At 44.8% G+C, this 20,645-nt stretch overlaps 6 protein-coding genes and 1 non-coding gene across 8 annotated transcripts; 6 read left to right on the plus strand and 1 right to left on the minus strand.

The window, feature by feature from the left end:
- Positions 1-120: 120 nt before the first annotated feature.
- On the plus strand, positions 121-2,443 carry kcnk3b (potassium channel, subfamily K, member 3b). The gene is made up of 2 exons (XM_077731546.1): positions 121-527; positions 970-2,443. The coding sequence occupies exons 1-2, from the start codon at positions 245-247 to the stop codon at positions 1,785-1,787; spliced, it is 1,101 nt and encodes a 366-aa protein (XP_077587672.1). The 5' UTR covers positions 121-244; the 3' UTR covers positions 1,788-2,443.
- A 1,117-nt stretch (positions 2,444-3,560) lies between these two features.
- marc1 (mitochondrial amidoxime reducing component 1) lies at positions 3,561-5,973 on the plus strand. The gene is made up of 7 exons (XM_077731548.1): positions 3,561-3,901; positions 4,264-4,434; positions 4,507-4,669; positions 4,744-4,887; positions 5,028-5,089; positions 5,253-5,324; positions 5,732-5,973. Exons 1-7 carry the CDS (start codon positions 3,651-3,653, stop codon positions 5,856-5,858), a joined length of 990 nt encoding a protein of 329 aa, XP_077587674.1. The 5' UTR covers positions 3,561-3,650; the 3' UTR covers positions 5,859-5,973.
- Positions 5,974-6,228: 255 nt separating this feature from the next.
- On the plus strand, positions 6,229-9,598 carry stx11a (syntaxin 11a). Its single transcript, XM_077731550.1, has 2 exons — positions 6,229-6,331; positions 6,793-9,598. The coding sequence occupies exon 2, from the start codon at positions 6,793-6,795 to the stop codon at positions 7,636-7,638; it is 846 nt and encodes a 281-aa protein (XP_077587676.1). The 5' UTR covers positions 6,229-6,331; the 3' UTR covers positions 7,639-9,598.
- Positions 8,449-14,110, minus strand: fbxo30a (F-box protein 30a). Its single transcript, XM_077731541.1, has 4 exons — positions 13,742-14,110; positions 12,483-12,872; positions 10,799-12,205; positions 8,449-10,646 (listed from the first exon to the last, which is right to left on the minus strand). The coding sequence occupies exons 2-4, from the start codon at positions 12,855-12,857 to the stop codon at positions 10,443-10,445; spliced, it is 1,986 nt and encodes a 661-aa protein (XP_077587667.1). The 5' UTR covers positions 12,858-12,872; positions 13,742-14,110; the 3' UTR covers positions 8,449-10,442.
- An 85-nt stretch (positions 14,111-14,195) lies between these two features.
- Positions 14,196-17,187, plus strand: nusap1 (nucleolar and spindle associated protein 1). 2 transcript variants are annotated; one of them, XM_077731544.1, is made up of 11 exons: positions 14,196-14,413; positions 14,836-14,901; positions 14,969-15,118; positions 15,193-15,316; positions 15,520-15,600; positions 15,667-15,770; positions 15,847-15,992; positions 16,121-16,257; positions 16,516-16,626; positions 16,703-16,799; positions 16,885-17,187. In XM_077731544.1, the coding sequence occupies exons 1-11, from the start codon at positions 14,339-14,341 to the stop codon at positions 16,970-16,972; spliced, it is 1,179 nt and encodes a 392-aa protein (XP_077587670.1). In that variant the 5' UTR covers positions 14,196-14,338; the 3' UTR covers positions 16,973-17,187. The 2 variants fall into 2 exon arrangements, with proteins under 2 accessions (XP_077587670.1, XP_077587671.1); XM_077731545.1 differs by having other exon boundaries at positions 14,198-14,413; positions 16,519-16,626.
- Positions 17,188-17,605: 418 nt separating this feature from the next.
- On the plus strand, positions 17,606-20,255 carry pacc1 (proton activated chloride channel 1). Its single transcript, XM_077731547.1, has 8 exons — positions 17,606-17,902; positions 18,297-18,396; positions 18,483-18,692; positions 18,850-19,004; positions 19,073-19,215; positions 19,341-19,482; positions 19,539-19,646; positions 19,717-20,255. Exons 1-8 carry the CDS (start codon positions 17,873-17,875, stop codon positions 19,876-19,878), a joined length of 1,050 nt encoding a protein of 349 aa, XP_077587673.1. The 5' UTR covers positions 17,606-17,872; the 3' UTR covers positions 19,879-20,255.
- Positions 20,256-20,493: 238 nt separating this feature from the next.
- Positions 20,494-20,565, plus strand: trnad-guc (transfer RNA aspartic acid (anticodon GUC)). Its single transcript has one exon. It is a non-coding gene; the product is annotated as a tRNA-Asp (tRNA).
- Positions 20,566-20,645: the final 80 nt, after the last annotated feature.

Below are 20,645 nucleotides of genomic sequence, written 5' to 3' on the forward strand. Positions count from 1 at the left end.
TTGCCTATTTGTCATTTATTCAACCTGCACGCTCAATATTTGTCATGCTTTGAAGAAGACACTATCTTCTTCCTCCTCCTCCTCCTCTTCCTCTTTTAGCGCGGGGTTGCCCGCCGTCTGTTTTGGACGGCGACAGTCAGTCCGGCGGCGGCGACGGCGAAGAAGGAGGAGGAGAACGAGGTCCGCTTTGGCGGTGGCGGCGAAGGGGCTACCCCCGGACGCCACCCCCTCCCACCCCTTGGCCATGAAGCGTCAAAACGCCCGGACCCTGGTGCTGATCGTCAGTACCCTGACTTACCTGGTAGTGGGCGCCGCCGTGTTCCAGACGCTGGAGTCCCGCGAGGAGCGCGGACACAAGCGGCGGCTGGAGGGGCGACGGCAGGAGGTCATGCGCAAGTTCAACCTGAGCCGGGATGACTTCGAGGAAGTGGAGCAGGTGGTCGGTCAGCTGCGAGCGCACAAGGCGGGGGTGCAGTGGCGATTCGCCGGATCTTTCTATTTCGCCCTCACTGTCATCACCACCATCGGTAAGTGCATTTGTGTGGTCTGAAAGGCAAAAAAGGGGACAGGGAAGTTTAAAAAAAAATAATAATAATGATGGGAATAGACGTCCAATCCGATTGGACGCCAGCGATGTGAAATGTAGCTCATTTCAACTTAACGTACAAAATTATGATATTTTCAAAATAAAATAACACATTGAAATGCATTCATTTTTTTGTAACTTGAATTTTGTATGTATCTGGAGTCACTCATTTGTATATAAAAAAATTGTAACTTGAAACTTTTGTACTTAGAGGCATTTGTAAGTGGAGGTATGACTATATTTTCTCTCTCTTGAATTTAATTCATAGACATCATCATTTTTTAGCAACAAATAAAACAAAATATGGTAAATTATTGAATTTACATTTTTTACGTCTTATTTTGGAATATATATATAATTTGAATATATTTTTGTTGTGGCAGGTTACGGCCACGCTGCCCCCAGCACAGACTCTGGCAAAATCTTCTGCATGTTCTACGCCCTACTGGGCATCCCTCTCACCCTGGTCATGTTCCAGAGCCTGGGCGAGCGCATCAACACCTTGGTGCGCCACCTACTGCACCGAGCCAAGAAGTGCCTGTCCCCTCACCGCTCCGAGGTGTCCATGGCTAACATGGTAGCGGTGGGTTTCCTATCCTGCGCCGGCACCCTTTGCGTGGGGGCGGCCTTCTTCTCGCACAGTGAAGGCTGGAGCTTCCTACACGCCTTCTACTACTGCTTCATCACGCTGACCACCATCGGTTTTGGCGACTACGTGGCGTTGCAGCGGCGTGACGCCTTACAGAAGGAACCACGCTACGTGGCGTTCTGTTTCGTCTACATCTTGACCGGTTTGACCGTCATCGGCGCTTTTCTCAACTTGGTGGTGTTGCGTTTCCTCACCATGAACGCCGAGGACGAGCGCCGTGACGCCCTGAAGCAGGGGACACCTGCAGGGGGCGTTGGCGAGCCAGCGTCCTTGACGGCGCTTCTACCGCCGCCCGCTGTCGTCACGCCGAAAGCGAAAGATGTCTACACGGAAGTTCTCCACTTCCAGACCGTCTGCTCGTGCCTGTGGTATCGTAGCCAGGAGGAGTCGAGGGAAAGCTCTGCCCTTCAAGAAGCGTACTTGCCCAGAGACGGGACGCGCTACGCCGAGACGGCGTCTACGGGTTGCGTCTGCACGCCGCGTCGACGCTCGGGGAAGAGATTGGACTTTTTGTCATCGTTGAGGAATTTTTGGAGACGTGGCTCGGTGTAGCGGCGAAGCTACGTTGGAAATTAGCGGCGTTTTCGGGGTTAGGTTTCAATTCGTGGTGCTAAAAAATATATATACTTGATGGCTGAATCGTTGGGTCATTGGTGTTTCTGTCTTGAGTTTAAAGAGGGTCTTAGAGAGTTTAGTTTGTGGGGGAAAAAAAAAAATTGTGACTGGACGTTTGATCTCCGTTCTTTTGGTCGCCGGTCAAATGTACTTAGATATTAAACTCTCTCTTATGAATATAATTTTTAGAGCTGGTTTCAACAGTAAACTTTCTGTCACCATTTGACAGGCGACCAAACATCCGGGGACCAAACGTCCGACCACCAATAAATGCGCTTATTGACGTCGATAGACGTTCAAATGGATTGGAAATACTATAGTATTGACCAGTTCCTATTTTATTTGCAGTAAAATTGAAGTTTGCTAATGGAAGTCAATTGGAGTTGATGTCAGTCTGTGATTGACAGCTTGATAATTATCCTTTGTGCTAACATGGCAAAGCTCCTCCCATCTGCCACAGCAGAGCAAAGCTAAAGATAGTCTGTCAAAATAGTTCATTTACCATCTCCTAATCCCAGACCGTGAGTTTACTGTTGAAACCAGCTCTCAAAACTATATTCATGACAGAGTTTAATATCTAAGTACATTTGACCGGCGACCAAACGTCCGGTCAAGCGGACCCTGTCGGCGCTAGCGCCTTCGTCCGTTAGACCGCGGACAGACGGAGCACCCGTGGGGCCGAATGGTGGCCGTATCGAACCCCCGCCGACGGAGCATCTGTTGTTTGCGCTTTGGCAGTCAAGCCGACTATGTCAGACACCAAAAATAGTCCCCCCGAGAATGTCAGCCGCCGGGTTGCGTCAAACGGAAGAAAGAAAAAAAAAAGGCCAAATCTTTTAAAATGTACCTGGTGGTCCTGATTCCTGGGATGACTTTTGTTTTTGACCATGTCCGGTGCTTCTTCTTCTTTGTAGCTTCCACCATATATGATGCTTCCTTTTCCAGAACTGTGTCGGAATCTGCAACAAAAAAATGAGTGTCACAAGTCAAGTGTGGGCTCATAAAGTTATTTTTTTAGCAATTGTGAGGCGTTAGTGAGATTAATAGTCATTTATTTTGATGAATAAAGCCTGCTGCCATATTAGTAATGGCTGTGTTTCTTTACCAAAGATGAAAATGGTGTCAAGAAAAAAAGTGTGGTTATCATTCATGCTTTGTGGTTAAATATGAAAAGAAAATGTTGTATATGGAAGGTTTAAAGGGAAGTCAACAACTAGAATGGGTGACTTTCATGGGGAAGACAGTTGCAAAAGGTATTTACGTAAGCAAATTGGGTATTTTGGAGGTTATGATAATGGAGAAAATGTTTGAACTGTAGGTGGGGCTAGTTCAAATAAACCAAAATAGGGGTTTTGTTATTTATTGTTATTATTATTTTAGATCAAGGTAGTTTTATAATTATTTTTAATTCAGAAGAATAGGATGCTCTCAGTTGCACTAAGTATATACTAAAGACTAATAAATGGAAACATAAGTTTAATATAGAGAGAAAACTGATTAACGTTTTACAAATTATTTAATTTTAATTATAGGAAACGAAATGTTGTTTTAGCAAAGAAAAATAGTTGTCGTTGCAAATAGTGAAAGAAGAAATCTCGAAAATAATAAACGCGCGTGGAGAAAAAAGTTGCACATGAAAATTCCCACTTTAAGGCACCACCTACGCAGAAGGCTGTTTGCGTCCTTGAACGCAGCATGACCAACCGGCGCGACGGTGGAATTGCGACAAAACCAAGAGTCACGTGAACGTCGCATTGTTATTGCCCCACGGAAGTTCTCAAGTCCGAACGAGCGTCTAAAATGGAGATCTGGCATGCAATTAAAGGCTTGTGCAACGACAACAAGTTGACAAACGTTCTGGTCGGCGGTTTGGCCGCCGTGCTGCTCGCTCTGGGGGTCGGATATAAATGCTGGCGGAAGACGGAGACTCGTGAGCGCGTGGGTGTCGTAGTGCAGCTACTCGTCCACCCGCTCAAGTCCGGCAAAGCGGCGTCGGTGCCGCTTGCCGAGTGCCTCAAAAAGGGGCTCAAGTGGGGGGACATGGAAGACCGGTGAGTATACGTCATCGACTCAGAAACTGGACGCAAGGGGGCGGGGGAAATCACGACAAAATTTGGTCAAAGTGGGTAAATAAAAATGAATTGAATGCTTTTATTGTCATATTGTCAAAAGTGCACAGTCAAATAACAATAAATAATGGACTAATGTACTAACTACTACATCTGATAAACTTCTGCCTAACTTTTTTTGATGCTATATTACCATCAAGATTTTTTTCGTCCTTATATCACTGACAAGAATGACTTTGTTTCATTATCCATGTCAAAAAAGTGGGCGGAGCCAAAACTTAGCAGTTTCTTTGTTGACATCCATTTGACAGATGCTAATTAGCTTCATTGTGCTTAAATCGCAGCCATTGGATGCTGGTGACCGAAGACGGCCACATGGTGACCGGACGCCAGGAGCCACGTCTGGTCCTGGTGTCTTTAACGTGCGAGGACGGGGAGGCGTGCCTGAACGGACCCGAAATGGCCGAGCTACGTTTCCCCATTGAGCAGCCCGCTAACGCCATCCTGGACTGCAGGTTAGCGAACGATGGTTTAAAACAATGTCTTTTTCGCCGCTTTCTACGTTTGTTTTGCTTTTCTTGACCCAGAGTATTCGGCGCCGACATTCAGGGGCGGGACTGCGGCGAGCTAGCGTCCGATTGGTTTGTCCGCTACCTGCGGACGGAGACCGTCTATCGCCTGGTGCGCTTTGAAGCCCACATGAGAGGCAGGAGACCAGCGGACTTGGAAAGTCTGTTTGCTCAAAAAGAGGTCATTTTCTGCTTTAAACACCCCCTTTTTAATGTTGATCTTAATTGAGGCAAGCCTTCTGCACCCCCCCTTAGGAAGTGGCGTACCCCGACTGCGGGCCGGTCATGCTACTATCCGAAGCGTCCGTCAAGGACCTGAGCCGCAAAGTGGACGCCGACTTGACGGTGGAACGCTTCCGGCCCAACGTCGTCATCGGCGACTGCGAGGCGTTTGCCGAAGTATGACGAGTCGCCTTCTGTCCGAAATAGAAAAGAAAAAAAGTCCTTCTGCACTACACAGGCAGAGAACTAATTATACCAAACGACTCAACCAGCAAGATGCTTTTTTTTCTTTTTTTTTTCTTCCGGCACGAGCGTAGGATTCGTGGGAGCAGGTCCAGATTGGCAACGTGCGTCTGCGGCGGGTGATGTCATGCGGGAGGTAAGTCGCCATTTTAGTTTGATGAAAACGCAACTTAAATACTACAAATGGCTGGTTTAATGGACACCCCAAAATGGCCACCCTTTTGGTACTGTAAAAAATGTGTTTAAATGACCTAAAGTCTTTTTAGTGAGCTAATTAGCATTTATTTGTCCTTTTTCAGGTGCATTTTCACCACGGTAGATCCTGAAACTGGAATTATCAACAGAAAAGAGCCCCTTGAAACTCTCAAAAGGTACAAAATGAATTGAGTCGCCCATGGTTGTCAATACCTCCACTAGCTTGTATGTGATTGGTCAAAATTGGAATCTATGAAAGTCAACTACTGGGCACTCCAAATTATTTTTTTTCATATAAAATAACAAAATACAAATGAAAAATAAAACACCTAACATAGGACTTTACAATGGAAATACATTTTTAATTGTTCTAATTCACCACCTACGCTTACAAAGTAACATTATATATCATATCAGTATTCACATCATATTTAGTGGTTATGATCTACAATATTAGTAGTTAATTATTTTATGTGTCACACAACTTTATGTAAGGAATAAAAAAGCAGCTGATTAAAAATATATTATAGTAATAATTGAAAATGACTCACGTTTGAAGCCATTTTGTGTCCTGGTCATGCAGTTACCGTCAATGCAAGCCCAATGAGAAGCACATCTACAACTCGGCGCCGCTGTTTGGACAGCTGCTGAGCGTGGAAAAGACGGGCGTCATGCAGGTGGGCGATCTGGTCTACAAGATCAGCCGTTGAGAGAAAAAAAGAAGACCTAAAGAGAGGGGAAATCATGAGAAATTAAAATATAAATGGCTTGTCAAGGTCTTATATTTCTACATTGAGATATCATCATTGGATAATAAACACATTTGCCACATTGCATGTGAATATTTTTGGAAGGTTTGTCTCCGTCTGCTGGCCATGAATAGAATACACTTTCAACTTATTCGACGCCAACTTTTTTTTTTGCTTTTCTTCATAACAAAAATGCTATTTTTTTCAATAATGCATCTCGTTATAATTTTAGCGATACTAGTTGTTTGTAGAACGGCGTACTAAGGCTACACAAGTATTAAAAAAAGAAAAAAAACGATGCTAAAAATAGACCCAGCACATCTTCCGCATCTTTTTTTGTAGTGCGCACATGTTGAAACGTGTTGGTGTATAACGGAATCGAGCAAAAGAGGAAACCAGCACCAAGTAACTGCCTGCCCTCGAAAAAGAATAAGGTAATTTTAATCGCATTAATACAGATTTTTGAAAAAAAATGTTATGAAATGAAGTCATCATTATAAATTATTGCATATCACCTGATTTTGACCTGCCGATACAGAAACCTCAGTTCCGTCATCATAAAATGAGGCCGTAAATATAAATTTTTTTTTTACCAAACTCATTAAAATGTACAAAAATATTGTTTTTAAAGCTGGGAAATTTTTGTGAATAAGTTTAAGTTCTCATTTGGATTTAGGTCATCAACTAAGACGTCAGTTTCCTTTACAGCTGTTACTCGAAATGTGACAAACAGCGTATAGAAATGTTTATAGCACATGACTGCCGTAAATACAGTATGTGAGCTTATTTCAAAATCCTTCAAATATTTGTTTTAAATGGTTTTGCACTAAAAGGGTTCAAATGGATCAGAAATGAGGATAATAATAACTTACACATGATCGTACCTTGCGTTTAGATGATTGACAGACTAAGCGAGCTCCGTGGCCTCTCCGCCAAGGCGCCGGAACTCCTGGATGAGACCACTTCGCCCGTGCTGCTTTTCGCCGGCGAGGAGGAGATGGAACGCATCCACGCCGAGGTCCAGGCCACCAGAAAGGAGATCCTGCTCCTCACGGCGGACGTCAAACGCTTGGGAAAACAGAGCAGTCGCTTCCTCACATCGGTGCGGCGCTTCAGCAGCATCAAGCGAGACGCCAACGCTCTCGGGCGCTCCATCAAGGCCCGCGGCGAGGCCCTCTTGGCCCGGCTGGAGAAGTTAAGCGAGTTGAGCCGGGATCTGTCCCGGGCGCATGGCGATGCTTCCACGGTGGCCCGGGTGGCACGTTGCCAGCTAGCCGCCCTAACGGGGAGCTTCCGGCGGGCTATGACGGCGTACAACCGCGCCGAGATGGAGCAGCGGGAGAACTGCACTGCGCGTATCCAGCGACAGGTGGCCATTGTGGGCAGGGAGGTGACACGGGGTCAAATTGAGGAGATGATGGAGACGGGAAAATGGGATGTCTTTGCGGGGGATGGCTCGCTGAGCGTGGCGGGCGCTCGCTCGGCGCTTAGCGAGATTGAGAGCCGCCGCAGGGAACTTCTGCAGTTGGAGGGCCGCATACGGGATGTGCAAGAGCTCTTTTTCCAGGTGGCGCTGTTGGCTGAGGAGCAAGGCTGCATGGTGGAGGACATTGAGGACCACGTAGGAGGAGCTCGGGACTACGTGGTGGCCGCCGGGGACCATGTACGGCAGGCTGTCCGGTACAAGAAGGAGAACCCTTGTAAAAAGATATTTTGCTGTTGTTTCCCTTGCTGCCACTGAAGCCCAGAAGTCAAAACTTATTCGAAGGGTCCACGGGAATTGGACGTCTGACGTCGTCGATTACGTCATTGGACAGTTGTGAGGGTTGATTTGTTCCATTCATTTGGGGGCTTAAAGGAAGAAAAATAACGTTATAAAGCAACTCGGCTAATGAGTTGAAGTTGGAAAATATTCCAGAAAAAAAGTGAGTTGTTAAAAGTTTACAACAACGACAATTGTATTCATTAGTATTTCGGCGTAGCTCGCATGCTAATTTTTGATGCTAACTGATGACGCAGGTGCATTAGCCGCCTTTTCCCCGCCTCCGATAGCAAAAAACTTTATTGACTGTCATTAAACTTCGAAATATGGCTTGTATTACCGTTTAGTATGTTCATTTAAAGGTCAATATCGAAAAAGTAACTTACCAGAATTAAAAACGCTCGTAGGCTAAAAGACAACATAGTTCTTCTTCTGCAACTGGCGCCACTGGATGGAACCTAATTGCAAAATCTCGAAGGGGACATTTAGCCCAGCATTTGCATATTTTTTATACGAATTATTGCATTTAATGTCTGCTTTCTTATTTATATCAACGCAATACTACCAAATAATTCCCCCAAATTAAAAGTAAGTAACCGAATAACAACAGTTACCAAGAATAACGTTTTATTTTATCACCCTAACACCCCTCCCGCCAATAATGAAAATGGAACATCTCGGAAGAGACCAAAAATGTACAGAAAGGGGACTAATACAAATCCTCCCCATTCGTCCTGAAATGGCATTTTCTAATTTAAACTTTTCCCCCACCCTTAAATGAAGCTGTCATAATCTGTGAAGCGTCTTTATTTTTCTTATTAAAACACTTGAAAACTGTCCTCCTGGGTGAACACATCACAGCTGGAGTGAAATACAAAGGCTTGAAAACTGTGAGAAAACAGTGCAAATAAACACAAAATGGAGGTTTGAACTTTTTGAAAACAAAATGGAGGTACATGCACTGTGCCTGAGAACTCAACACTATCAATAGATCGTCTGCTCAAAGATGTTTAATTATATATATGCACTTAAACTAAACTTATTAGCAATAACAATGCCCCATTTTGCCCACTTCCTAAAAATGAGTCATTTTAGAGACACAAAAGTTCCATCCGACAGCGACAGACAACAAAACAAGTCAAAAAATCCATGCATAATAACACAAACTCAAAATTTTACAGTACATGCGTCATGTGCAAATCCATCATTCACAAAAATAAAAATACTAAATGTTACAGAGACAGCTTTCAGAGTACCAGAAAGAGTTTTTTAAACAACAACATGAAAAACTCACTCCATTCTGATATTTTGAGATACAAAACGTCTTTAAAAAAATGTCACTCCAAAAACTATGTCTGAGAAATAGACATAGAATAAATCAGTTCACGTCAACACTGCAACGCTATATTTAATTAACGAGGCCTCGTTAACCATTTGCTCGTTTGCTTCAGTTACAAAAGTCACGTAAGACGTAAAAGTGAGATTATGAAATGTCATTTTTAGACCAAAGGGGGCAACAAATCATTCATATTTAAATGAGCAAGATTTCACATGTAACACTAGTTTTTGACCAACACATTTCAGAAATTCCTGACTAAAAATACAACATATTTTTGTAACTCCCATATCATTCATGACCTAAAATATGCTCAATCCAATTTTTTTAGGATTTATTTCATTTCATAGCAACCTTAAATCAGGAAAACTGATTGTGATGGCTCACATTTGAGTTCCATTGACTGCAATCCACGTCCAATCAATTTAGATTTTTTTTGTCCCCAAAAAGCCACAAAACACATCAAAACAGCAACATTTTTCTAAACTCCAGCCACATAACCATTTTTACCATCTTTTTCATCATAGAAAAATTAGCAGTATATTTATTTCATTATGTATTTTAATGAAATCCCTCAACTTAACAAAACAGCTTCTTGAAAGCAAAAAAATGGAAGATCCCGAAATCTTCATAAAAAAAATTGTCCTGATTCCGCCATTTTCCCGTGCTACAAATTAACGTCTAGTTTTGTTATTATTGGATGCCCCCCGTGCCTGCGGGTGCAATTTAACCTTCCTCCTCTGGGGTTAACCATTTCAAAAGACGTTTACATTGACTCGTTTTTAATCAACCGCTACATTTAGCTTAGCGTACCCGCGCAATAAGATGGAAGCTAACGTCTTCAACATTTTCAAGCGACCTCGAATATTTTGCTAACCGCGATGATTACGGACTTTTGTTTGCTATCAAAAATAAAAATCAGAGTTTTAACACAACAGTGGCGTGATTGTGCTTGTTTTTTTAGGGGTTAAAGTTCAGGATACTTTACTGTAAACATTGGAGTATGGAATGCCCTGAGAGTATTAATCCCATATCCTAGCCATCCAGCTCCACCTGTATGCTAACAGGCATTATATTTTGAATGAGGTCAAAGGTCACAGTGGTCAGAAAACCTGTTAGCGTCAAAAATGACCACAAAAACGAATAAAGATGCTTTTGAAATGGGAAGTGACAAAAAAGGAAATAAATTTGAGCGCTAGGCTAATCCAGGATGTGGTTTAATCAAATTTGTAGGCTGGGTAATATTATGACAAGAGATGGAGTGATGATATTTCAGTTGCTAATAAGCAGAAGTAGCAAAAAAAAAGATGAGAATGGTTTGTTTTACTCATACATGAACCTTAACTAGTCAGACTAGCGTGCTACAATGGCAATGAAAGGGTTAAGCGGGATGAGAAGGATACTGGAGGAATTCTCCAAGTGGTTTTCCGTGGTAGAGGGGGCGGAGTCAAGCCACCGGTTTGAGCACAGAGCGTAAACAGCGCCCCTCCTTGGTCAGCTCACGGGTGAAGCACATGCAAGGTAGGGGGACGGCGTCCTCCCGTCGCGACACTGTGTTGAACTTGCACGTCTTCAGGTGGTCGGCCATGCTGGTGATGTTGGCGAACTTCCACTCGTTCACTGTGCCGAAAGCCGTGCTGAAGCGCCACACCTGCGGGGAAATGGACGGGAGATTATTTCAGAGACATGGACCACAGGTGTCAAAGTGGCGGCACGCGGGCCAAATCTGGTCCGCCGCATCCTTTTGTGTGGCCCAGAATATAAATATTCTATCTAAAATGGTTCGGCCCACCAGAGACGGACCTTGTCGGTGATCTGCCAGGACGGCGAGCCGTCCTCCCGCCGCGTCTTCTCCCACAGCAGGACGACCATGCCGCGCATCTGGAGGAGGCTGGCGCAAACGTCCCTCATAGTGCGCGATGTCCTGGACAACTGGCAGAGGCTGAAACCATCCAGGAATCCGGCCACGTGCTGCAGCACCTCGTGGGGCAGTCCGCTGAGCCGGTCACGCTCGTGAGCCGGCCACGGGCGGGCGCTCCTGGGCGGCCTATCGTGAGCCCCCGGCTGCACGCCGAAGGAGCCCAGGTGGCGGTCGTGGACCACGCGGAAGCCCTGTACGGAGGGGCAGAAGCGGCGCTGCGAGTAGGCGCATCCGTAGTACGCCAACGGGCAGCGCTGCTCCATCCATCCGTTAAGTCCGGCGTGGATGTCGCCGTGCACGTTCTTGAAGTGCGAGGAGAATTCGTCACGGCGGAACAGCTGTCCGCACACGAAGGTGAACATGGAGCGCTGCTTGGTTTGGTAGCGTGCCACGCACTCCAGCACCAAGTCCAGGCGTAGCGTGTGGAAGGGGCTGGGGTTGGACAATTGCGGGCTGGCGTGGTCGCACGCCGACGCCGAGGCCACGTCGCCCACCATGGTGTCGGTGGCCAAGATGGCCGAGGGGAAGGAGAAGGTCTGCGTGCCAAAGTCCACGCGGTAGCCGTCCACAAAGCGCCCGTCCGAGATGCCGCGTCCGCCCGGCGAGTCGCCCAGGCAGAAGAGCAGAGCGGCCGTGATCAAGTCGATCCCGTGCAGGCCCGCCGGGTCGTCGGGGACCTCCAGGTCGGACGTGTCCACCGCCTTGTCTTCCGTCTTGGCCCGGAACAGGTCGCCGTGGAAGGCCAGAGTGCCGATGGCGCGGGGGGCGGCCGCGTTCTGGAGCTTACGCTCAAGGCAGCGGTACCTGAGCTCGGTGGGGAGCTGGTGCAAGAAGTTGTTCCTCACCTGGTCCGAGAAGAGGAACGGCACGGGTGGCGGCGGCGGGGCCGGTTCCACGCGGTCCAGAGGCGGTGGGGCCCAGGCGGGCTGTGCCGCTTCGGCGGCGTCTTCCCTGTCGTCCAATAACAACTCCACGAAATCCTGGTTCTCCACGGGCCAGTTGGGAGCATCGCCTCCCCGGCGAGCACCTCCCACAGCCCCCAGCTCGCACTCCGAGTCCGAGTCGCTCTCGCGCATGTCCACGTTGCACCCCGCTCCGCCCGACTCGCCGTTCGGGGCGACGGAGGCACCGGAGCGGGCGAGGAGGACGGTTTCCGCCGGGTCGTTGTACGGCTCATCCTCCATTTCCACCGTCCCGTTGGCGCCCTCGGCGACGGGCGCCTCAGCCATCTTGTCGTCCTCGGACACGGTGGTGGTGACCTTGAGGGACTCCAGGAGCATGCGCTGGTCCTGCAGATTGAAATGTATTTTGATAAATTAATGACTTTTTATGAAAAAAAATATTATCATTAGTAAAAAAAAATATTTTGTGAAATTGCGAAGAAATTAATTCACCATTAGTGAAATTGAGGGACGACTGTAAATATATGCAACTCATGTTAACGCCAGTCGGCGACCCAGTGGATAAGTGGTTAGCATTTTGGCCTCGCAGTGGAGGGAACTGGGTTCAAATCCAGCTTGGTCCACCTACTTAGGAGCTGGAATTTTCCGGAAGCAAAAAACTCACCTGCAGTGCCAGGGCCATGTCCAGCTGCTCCACCTGGTCAAAATCCCTGCTCAGGTTCTCGTAGGACTTGCGGTCGGCGTAGCTGACGGGCCAGCGGTTCCATTCCATGGTGCAGCAGACGATGCTGGCGGGGCAGGTCTCCAGGTGCTGCGCCATCTTGGCCCGCGCCACGAAGAAGGGGCAGCCGAAGCCGCTATTGAGGCACGGCAGGCGCTCGTACGGGCACAGCAGGCGGTGCTCGGCCAACTTGCAAGCGTGGAAGACGGCGCCGCAGACGCGCGGGCAGCCCATGAGGTCGCAGGAACGCCCCGCCTCCGGCCGCACCATGCACCTGCGGTTGATGCATTTCAGGCAGTGCGGGTGCAGAGCCTCCATCTTCTTGGAAAACCACTATGGGATGCAAGAAATTGCAGGATTAGTTTTGCATGCACACATTTGACATATTTTTCCAATGAGAAATATGATTTTTTTAAAATCATTTCAAATAAAATGATTGTTTACTAAAGGCTAGTTTTAATTTTACACCAAATAAAATAGGATTTTAGGAATTGTTAGGATTAGATAGAGACCTAGGAATGAATTGTTACATTCACGATTCATATTTTTTTTCTCCTTTTTACATATTGTATTGCCTCTGGTTTCTACCCAAATAAGGTCAATAATTCTGTTGACCTATACTTTTGCAATGGTGTGTCATTGCATTTCAACGAGACACAGCCAACAAATTGCACATACACACACACAAATACATTCGCACGCACACACTCACACGTGTGTGTTCCATAAACACACAAATCCCGAAAGTGTTTACCAAAGGGATGAAGTAACATGTCGCAATGCCGCTATTTAGTTACATGGAAACACGTCTACCATTCTTCTTGGCTCACTTTTATACCACGCGAGGATTTCAACATTTAACAAAACTGCTTAAACAGCCAGTAATTACTACCATAATCCATTAAATGGAAACTTTTGTTCACATTTGCGTCGGCGCAAGATCAAAAGGGAAGCCGACAAGCCGGTGGGACAAAACACCAAAACATTCCACAAATTTATAAAAGAACTTAGAATGACAGCATACTATGTAGATAATTAAAATTACGGCTGTTCGAATAAAAAAAAGTGGCTATAAAACTTGAGTCGAGTTCAAAAAAAAAATTAAAAAGTAGCCGAACAAACAAAGCGAAGCCCAAGCTAGTATGCTACACCTGTTAGCCCTCCTTGTTTAGCCCGGGTTAATTTCGTCCAAAAAAGCTTACCTAAACTTTGGTGAGGCACTTGGTTCGGTATCACCTTTTATATAAATGTAGGTCAGCTCCGCTAGCACGAATAATTCGGCGCCGACACCTAGGCGCACATTTCTGGGGGCGTATTTAAAGACCCCCAACTATCTATCGGGTGAGTGCGCTAAATGTAGCCGCACGGTCAATTCTTCTTAAACTGCGCGACTACTTTGAGGCGCACAGTGATTACGTCAAAAAGCTACCGCCCAGAGTATTAATATACTGTTCAGAGTTCAGACGTGTATCTTTTGAGTTATTTAAATTATTATATAGAATATTCATGTATTAATTGGAACCATTGTAATAAGCCAAACAGTTGACAAATCCGTCGGAAATTTAGCAAAGTAAGAGAGTTTCAGTGAAACCGACACAAGATGGACGCCTGTTTCTTGCGCCGTCCCTCGCCCTTTTCGACATCTATTAAATGCGTGACGAGAGCGCTTCCTCTCTGCTCATTGGCCAATCATGAGCTTTGTGTCCATATTTGAATCCTCGGTGCTAAACCATCAAGAGTTGCTCGTTTGGAGAAATCTGCTTAGCTTAATCGCACGTTTTTCATCAGACAAATAAAAAATGGATTTGGATTCTCTAAACTACGCGGATCTGCGCAAATTAGCCAAGCAGCTAAATTTGAAGGCTAATATGAAGGTAAGTAACCGATCGTCGTTATAATTGGATTGATTTCCTAAACACTGAACGTGCAAACGTACGGAAGCGTATTGCATTCACTTTAACCGTTTTTTTTTCAAATGATTTATTCTCAATTTCTGATTAATTTATATTAAACGTTGTTTTTTTCTTTGTCTGCCAGCAGAAAAAATATATAATTTGAAAAACAACCCTCAAAATAAATTCATAATAATAGAATAACAACTACTGTAAAAATAATTTAAAAAAACAATTAAAAAAATATTTCGCAAAGGTTTTAATAAATTATGAATTATGAAAAACAAAACTAAATGTTCAGGGCTTTTTGGGGGATTTTTAAAGTGAATGCAACATGCTTCCATACAAATGTGTATTTGTTATTGCAAAGTAATCATCTAACTGCTTCAAATGTGTCCAAATAGGCTCCCAGGTTACTAAATGCCATCAAAAAGGTTTATGAACAACAAAAGGACACTGACACAGACAAGGTGAACTTCTATTTTTGTCAACAACAATAGGGTTAGGGTTAATTTTCCCCAATTTTTTTTTAACCAGGTTGAAGAGATGGAGTCCGACACCCCCGCCGAGATGAAACCAGAAGATACAAACGAGGTTTCGGTCAAGACTGCGTTTGTTAGTACACGGCGAGGCAAAGTGAAACGCCAAAATAAAAGATCACAATCTGATGTCAAAATCCACGATGAGGTGAAGGATGCTCATTTATAATCTCAGATCAAATCTGGGAATTCTGTGCCAGATTGAATGTTTCTCTTCTAAAGGTGGTCGATGAAATGGTTCCTCTGGTCCAAACCCACAAAAAAAGACGGGTGTCTACTAAAGCTGAGACTGAGACGAATGAAGAGAACGTGATTCTCATCCAATCTTCAAATGTGGATGAAGCAGGTCAGAAGAAACGTGATATTGTTATAATAACTTGATTGAATTGCTTGTATTTAACATTTGACCTTTGTTTATAAAATATTTGAATTATTATGCGTCATTTTTGTAAATGCTACTAGTGGAAAAAGGCTCAGAGAATCTTAAAATTCTCTTAACCCACCACAAAATTGTGTTTTTAACGTTTGGCAACTCTCTCTCTTTTGTAGGAAAAGTGCCCCTAGTGGCCAAACCGTGTAAAATCTCCCGAACAAGGGAGAAAAGGACTGCTCTGAAAGCTGTCACTCCAAGTAAGATCTCATTTCCCTCCCCAAAAAAAGCATGACCCAATGAGAACATTATCTTCATTATCTCAGACTTCCAAAAACTCCACAACGCCCATTTTGACAAGATGGAGTCCATTGACGACTACCTGCAGAGGAAGAACATCAAGAAGATGGCACCTGTTCAAGAGACCAAAGTACCATCCTCGTCCACAAGGTGTCGACCGAATGGGGCGGGGCCTAAATGACGTTCCTTGTGGTCCCGCGACTCAGGTGGCGAAGACCGCTCGTGTGTCCTTGTTCAGCCCGGCGCCACACAGGAAAAAGAACGAGGTCCAGTCCCAAAACAAGATGGCCGACAAAGGCAAAGATGTCGTGTTCAAACCCAACGTGATTTCCACGAGGAGGATCAACATCCGGTGAGTCCTGATTAAAGGGAAACATAAATTATCGTAGCATTAAGATTTAAACCTCCTAATATTTTGACGATAAGACCTTTTTCTTTCTATTTTTGGCCTTTTTATGACTGAATTTTCCATCCATGTAGGTTCTCTGAGGCGACACTGGGCAACGAACACAAGAGGTCATTGACAAAGACCCCCGCCAACTTTTCCCTGGCTTTGGCCACCAGCACGCCCTGTAGAGCCACGCCCCAGGGAAGGAAATCGGCCATCACTCCTTCAGGTATGTTCAGCAAACTTTTGTCACTTGGAAGTTAAACCTTACATTAAATTCTCTTGCCTAAATATGTCTAACACTTGCTAAAATAAAAGTATGTGACAGTCAAGTGACCAAGACCTCTCTTATAGTTGGGTAAAATAGGCTAATTAAGGCTAATTAGATATAGGCGAGTAGTCGAGATAAGTATTCGACATTAGTTCAGTTAATCAAGGTGAACCTACTCTAACAGCCAACTTTGTTTATTTGCCCCAATCCAAAAAGCAGCATTTGTGTTCACCGGCAACACCAGCGCCACCCCGGGAACCCAAAAGAAAGCTGTTTTCGACCTAAAGGCCAGCCTGGCCCGCCCTCTCACCTACAAGCCTCACACAGGTAAGACCAACTTAGCATTGGACGGCACGTAGCCCATACGCTAACCACATCCAACGGCGTCCGTTTGCGTCGCTAGGCAAGCTGAAGCCATTGGGCGACGAAAAACCCGTCACGAAGACTTCGCTTGTCGAATCCCGCAAACAAAACTACAAACAGCACCGAGTGCAAACCAGGTGAGTGTCAAAGCATCCGCCATTGACCATCGACCAATACATTCAAAGTCTAAATGCGTTTAAATGTATGAACTTTGTTTCTCAGGGAGGAACGACTGCTCAAACAAGCAGAAGAGAGGCAAGCCAAGAAGGCCAATTTATTGTTCGCACGACGAGGATTGGCAATGGATTAATACTTTTGGGCTCCGACTGCTTTCTGTGAATATTTTATTGTGTAGGTTTAGGCTCTCCAGATTTCACCTTGATCAACTTTTAGATAGTTTTTTCGTCTTTGTTTTTATTTCACTGTTTTCAGAAGGTTCCTTTGTAAATTGCTCTAAAAAATCCATTTACTTCTGTAATCTACTGGTGTGTTTTTGCAATAAAAAGAATGCTTTGTATTATTTTACTATTTGAAGGTGATTTATGTCTTCCATTATTCAGTCATTTTTATCAGGGGGTGCTGGAGCCTATCCCAGCTGACCCCAGGCTGCCTGCCCCAAAGTCAGATGTATAAATAAACAAAACACCATCAGTGCCCCTTATTCATAAAATTTGACTCATAGTTCATAACCGTTTTTCATGTTTACACTAGGTTTTCCTATGCTAATTACTATTACCATAGTTGATAGCGAGCCCTCTTTAAGTGGTGTGGGAAATTTTCCTACCACCTGACTAAAAAGAATAAACAATCTATTTTCATCGTCAGACGTGCTTTTCAGACGATCCCGTCCCTCACCCGGATCCTCTTCACGCCCGAAAACCACCCACATTCTGTCCGACCCTGAGAAATAGCAAAACCAGCCCACTCGTAAAAGTATCTCGTATTCAATTTTGTTTTTTTAGTAGTGCCCGTGAAGTATCCGCGCGGCAATGCTCAACGAGACAAGCAGACATCCGGGAACTCAAGTCATTTTACTTGTTTTCCTCTCTAACTTTCTCCGGGCGGTCTTTTATCGTTTTTAATATCTCAATTTATTATTTAGAACCACGCAAAACTGCTCTCGTGGAAGTTTTGCTTCAAAATGCTTTCTGAAAGTTGAGGTTGTCTGGCGGCACTCGCCTCAAGTGCTCATTCGAGCGCAGTTGACGGGATGCTCGGAAAGGACAGTACTTACCGAGAGGTACGTTTTTTTAATTATAATAATCATTAATATTGTCTCTGAAATATTAAAAATAGGCCGACTTGAACGTTTTATTGTCCGTCAGTTGTGAGTCTGGGAATGTTTCCTGCACGTTTGATGTCATGTGATCCACATGCAAGCGCAGGAAAAAAAGGCTTCCTGAATGAACGAGCTGACTTGGCTTTTTGAAGTATACATACGTTTTATTAAAATGGGTTAAAATTGTCTTATTTCAAATGAATTGGACGTCTATAGCCGTCATTGACCCTGAAAAATTTGAAGTTTAAGACCTCTAACTCATTTTAGTATGACTTTTTGGGATTAGAAAAAAATGAAATATAACCAATTATGTAGGAGATCAATTAGAATTAAAAACATTGTTTTAATTCCACAGTTCAACGATGACGACGTCCACAACGAAGAAATGCGGTCACCGGACTTTTTCCACAGCGCCGAAGACGACGGCGAGGAACGTAACGAGAACGTTCCACCGGGTAGAACTTCATGTTGTCCCTCATACTGTTGATTTCTATTTCTCAATCCCATTATTTCAAGTCACAGCGTGTGTTTTGCTTTTCAGGGGAAGACCCTCGGGGTAGCACGCCATCCATGCGGTTAAGCAAGACGTGCTTGAAGAACGTTTTCACGGTGGTGCTCATCTTCGTCTACCTGCTGCTGACGGCCGTGGCCGCCTTCCTGGTCTACCAGACCATCTCCGACTTCCTGGAGAAGGTCAATCACCCCGTCATGTCCGTCACCTACAAAGAGGTGGATGCCTTTCCGCCACCTGGTGAGTATGAAAATTGCATTTTTTTCCCAGTTAATACAAGGGAGTCAGTGTGGGAGGAAAGTGGAATACCCATAGAACACCCACCCAAGCCCAGGGGGAACGTAATTGGACATCTATCACCGTCAATGGGAGCTAAAATGTCTCCCTCCCCTGGCAGGTATCGCTCTGTACCCGGGTAACGCCCGACTCCTGAGCTGTCGCCACCACTTCCACAACGACATCCCGCCCCTGGTGCACCCCGGAGAGCCTCAAGGGGGCGACTGTGTCCTCAGGGAGGTGACCTATCAAGGGCCTTTCACCAATGGGACGCAGGTGGGCACCAAAATGGCTGTCGTCTCGTTTGGAGTGAGATTTTTTTAAGCGGCTTTGTTGCCATGCAGAAAACGGCGCTGGTGGTGCAAGGACCGTCGGATGTCCGCAACAAAGAGCTGATTTTTATGCAGTTCAGTCAAAATGAAACGGAAGAAGATTTCAGCGCCATCACTTATATGCCCTTTGCCAATTTCAGCCAGTTGGAGGACAGGTTAGCATCCAATCAGATCGCTGTTTTAGCTTTTTTGATATATTTTTAGATTTTACAAAATGATTTTTGAACTAAAAACACAGAAAAATGGATAAAAAAATCTAATAGTCTATTCATCTCCTCAGTCTAAATCAATCCAAATTCATGAGGGACTGTGAGAGGAACTACTCCACATGGACTTTCTCCGGGGGCTTCCGCACGTGGGTCAAGATGTCCTTGGTGAGGACGTCAGGGAAAAGCGACCAATCGGTGGAGTTTCGCCAAGAGGTAAGAGCGACCAAGTTCTAAGTTTGGATTCCCCCAACGTCCCTTTTGTCTTTCAGTCCACCGTGGTCAAATTCAACGACAAGAGGCCCGAACCAGAGAGGAGCAATCAGCTTTTCTTCGTCGTCTTTGAGTGGCGGGACCCTTTTATACAAGAAATACAACTGGTACGTCCGCCATTTTGGGTCTGTTTTGCCCACAGTTGACGAAGGTGGCTTTGTTTTTACACTAAAACAGATCGTGACGGCGAATCCGTGGTCGTCCGCCGCCATTCTCTGCGGCGTCTTCATGGCCTTCTTCAAGGCAGCCAATTTTGCCAAGCTGACCGTCCAATGGATCATTAGAATGCGAAAACGCCATTTGCGTACCAAATCGAGCCGACTAGGCGCCAATAATTGACTAGACTGGGGGTGTCCGATCCAATTTTGATGTCCTTTCAACCTTTCAAAAGACCTTTTGAGGTCTTTGCAATATTTTCAGGGTCAAAACATTTAGTTACATAAACATTGTAGGACGAGAATATTTTCATGTGCTGTTTGTTTTTCAGCGATCTTACTACATGTGTTCTGTTGAAATTAATGTTTAAATATGTTATAATGGTGATTGTTGTTTTTATATATGTACTTATTTATAATTTGGATGTTCTCTGACATACTTTTAGCAACAATTGTCAACTTTACAGGATTAACACGGAACCCTTGACCTTTGTTTTATCTTGTTTTGCAGTGTCGTGTGATTGGATAAAAATGATATGTAAATAAAACATCTTTTTATGAGTTCAGACTTCATTATTTTGTACTTTTGGGGTTCTGTTTATGTCTAGATGTACATATTTCTTTAAGTGGTTAAAATCACAGCCCAACAAACTATTTTACACATTATGTAGTCATATTTTTAGGTTTGTACGCATTTTCATCCAAAAATGACATAAAAAGACCTAACTGTTGACTTTCTACGGTTTAGTAATTTTATAGTCGTTTAAATTTCCAAATCCACAGGTCTGAGCATCACCATTCCTCGTTAGTATAGTGGACAGTATCTCCGCCTGTCACGCGGAAGACCGGGGTTCGATTCCCCGACGGGGAGTTTATTTTTTTCTATTGGTTTTCTACCAGACTATAATTATGTGACAACTTATTCTTGACTACTTATTCATTGAATATGTA

The sequence above is a fragment of the Stigmatopora nigra genome, chromosome 13 (genome assembly GCF_051989575.1).
Source record: "Stigmatopora nigra isolate UIUO_SnigA chromosome 13, RoL_Snig_1.1, whole genome shotgun sequence".
Taxonomy (NCBI): domain Eukaryota; kingdom Metazoa; phylum Chordata; class Actinopteri; order Syngnathiformes; family Syngnathidae; genus Stigmatopora; species Stigmatopora nigra.

Excerpts from the sequence above, each read along its gene's own strand:
- kcnk3b (XM_077731546.1), top strand. The coding sequence starts at position 245 with ATGAAGCGTCAAAACGCCCGGACCCTGGTGCTGATCGTCAGTACCCTG. Across the intron at positions 528-969 it reads CACTGTCATCACCACCATCG|GTTACGGCCACGCTGCCCCC; the intron begins GTAAGTGCATTT and ends TTGTTGTGGCAG.
- nusap1 (XM_077731544.1), top strand. The coding sequence starts at position 14,339 with ATGGATTTGGATTCTCTAAACTACGCGGATCTGCGCAAATTAGCCAAG. Across the intron at positions 14,414-14,835 it reads ATTTGAAGGCTAATATGAAG|GCTCCCAGGTTACTAAATGC; the intron begins GTAAGTAACCGA and ends GTGTCCAAATAG. Across the intron at positions 15,119-15,192 it reads ATGTCAAAATCCACGATGAG|GTGGTCGATGAAATGGTTCC; the intron begins GTGAAGGATGCT and ends TCTCTTCTAAAG.
- marc1 (XM_077731548.1), top strand. The coding sequence starts at position 3,651 with ATGGAGATCTGGCATGCAATTAAAGGCTTGTGCAACGACAACAAGTTG. Across the intron at positions 4,435-4,506 it reads AACGCCATCCTGGACTGCAG|AGTATTCGGCGCCGACATTC; the intron begins GTTAGCGAACGA and ends TTCTTGACCCAG. Across the intron at positions 5,325-5,731 it reads CCCCTTGAAACTCTCAAAAG|TTACCGTCAATGCAAGCCCA; the intron begins GTACAAAATGAA and ends CTGGTCATGCAG.
- pacc1 (XM_077731547.1), top strand. The coding sequence starts at position 17,873 with ATGCTCGGAAAGGACAGTACTTACCGAGAG. Across the intron at positions 17,903-18,296 it reads AGGACAGTACTTACCGAGAG|TTCAACGATGACGACGTCCA; the intron begins GTACGTTTTTTT and ends TTAATTCCACAG. Across the intron at positions 18,693-18,849 it reads GGATGCCTTTCCGCCACCTG|GTATCGCTCTGTACCCGGGT; the intron begins GTGAGTATGAAA and ends CTCCCCTGGCAG.
- fbxo30a (XM_077731541.1), bottom strand. The coding sequence starts at position 12,857 with ATGGAGGCTCTGCACCCGCACTGCCTGAAATGCATCAACCGCAGGTGC. Across the intron at positions 12,206-12,482 it reads ACATGGCCCTGGCACTGCAG|GACCAGCGCATGCTCCTGGA; the intron begins GTGAGTTTTTTG and ends TTCAATCTGCAG. Across the intron at positions 10,647-10,798 it reads CCTGGCAGATCACCGACAAG|GTGTGGCGCTTCAGCACGGC; the intron begins GTCCGTCTCTGG and ends ATTTCCCCGCAG.
- stx11a (XM_077731550.1), top strand. The coding sequence starts at position 6,793 with ATGATTGACAGACTAAGCGAGCTCCGTGGCCTCTCCGCCAAGGCGCCG.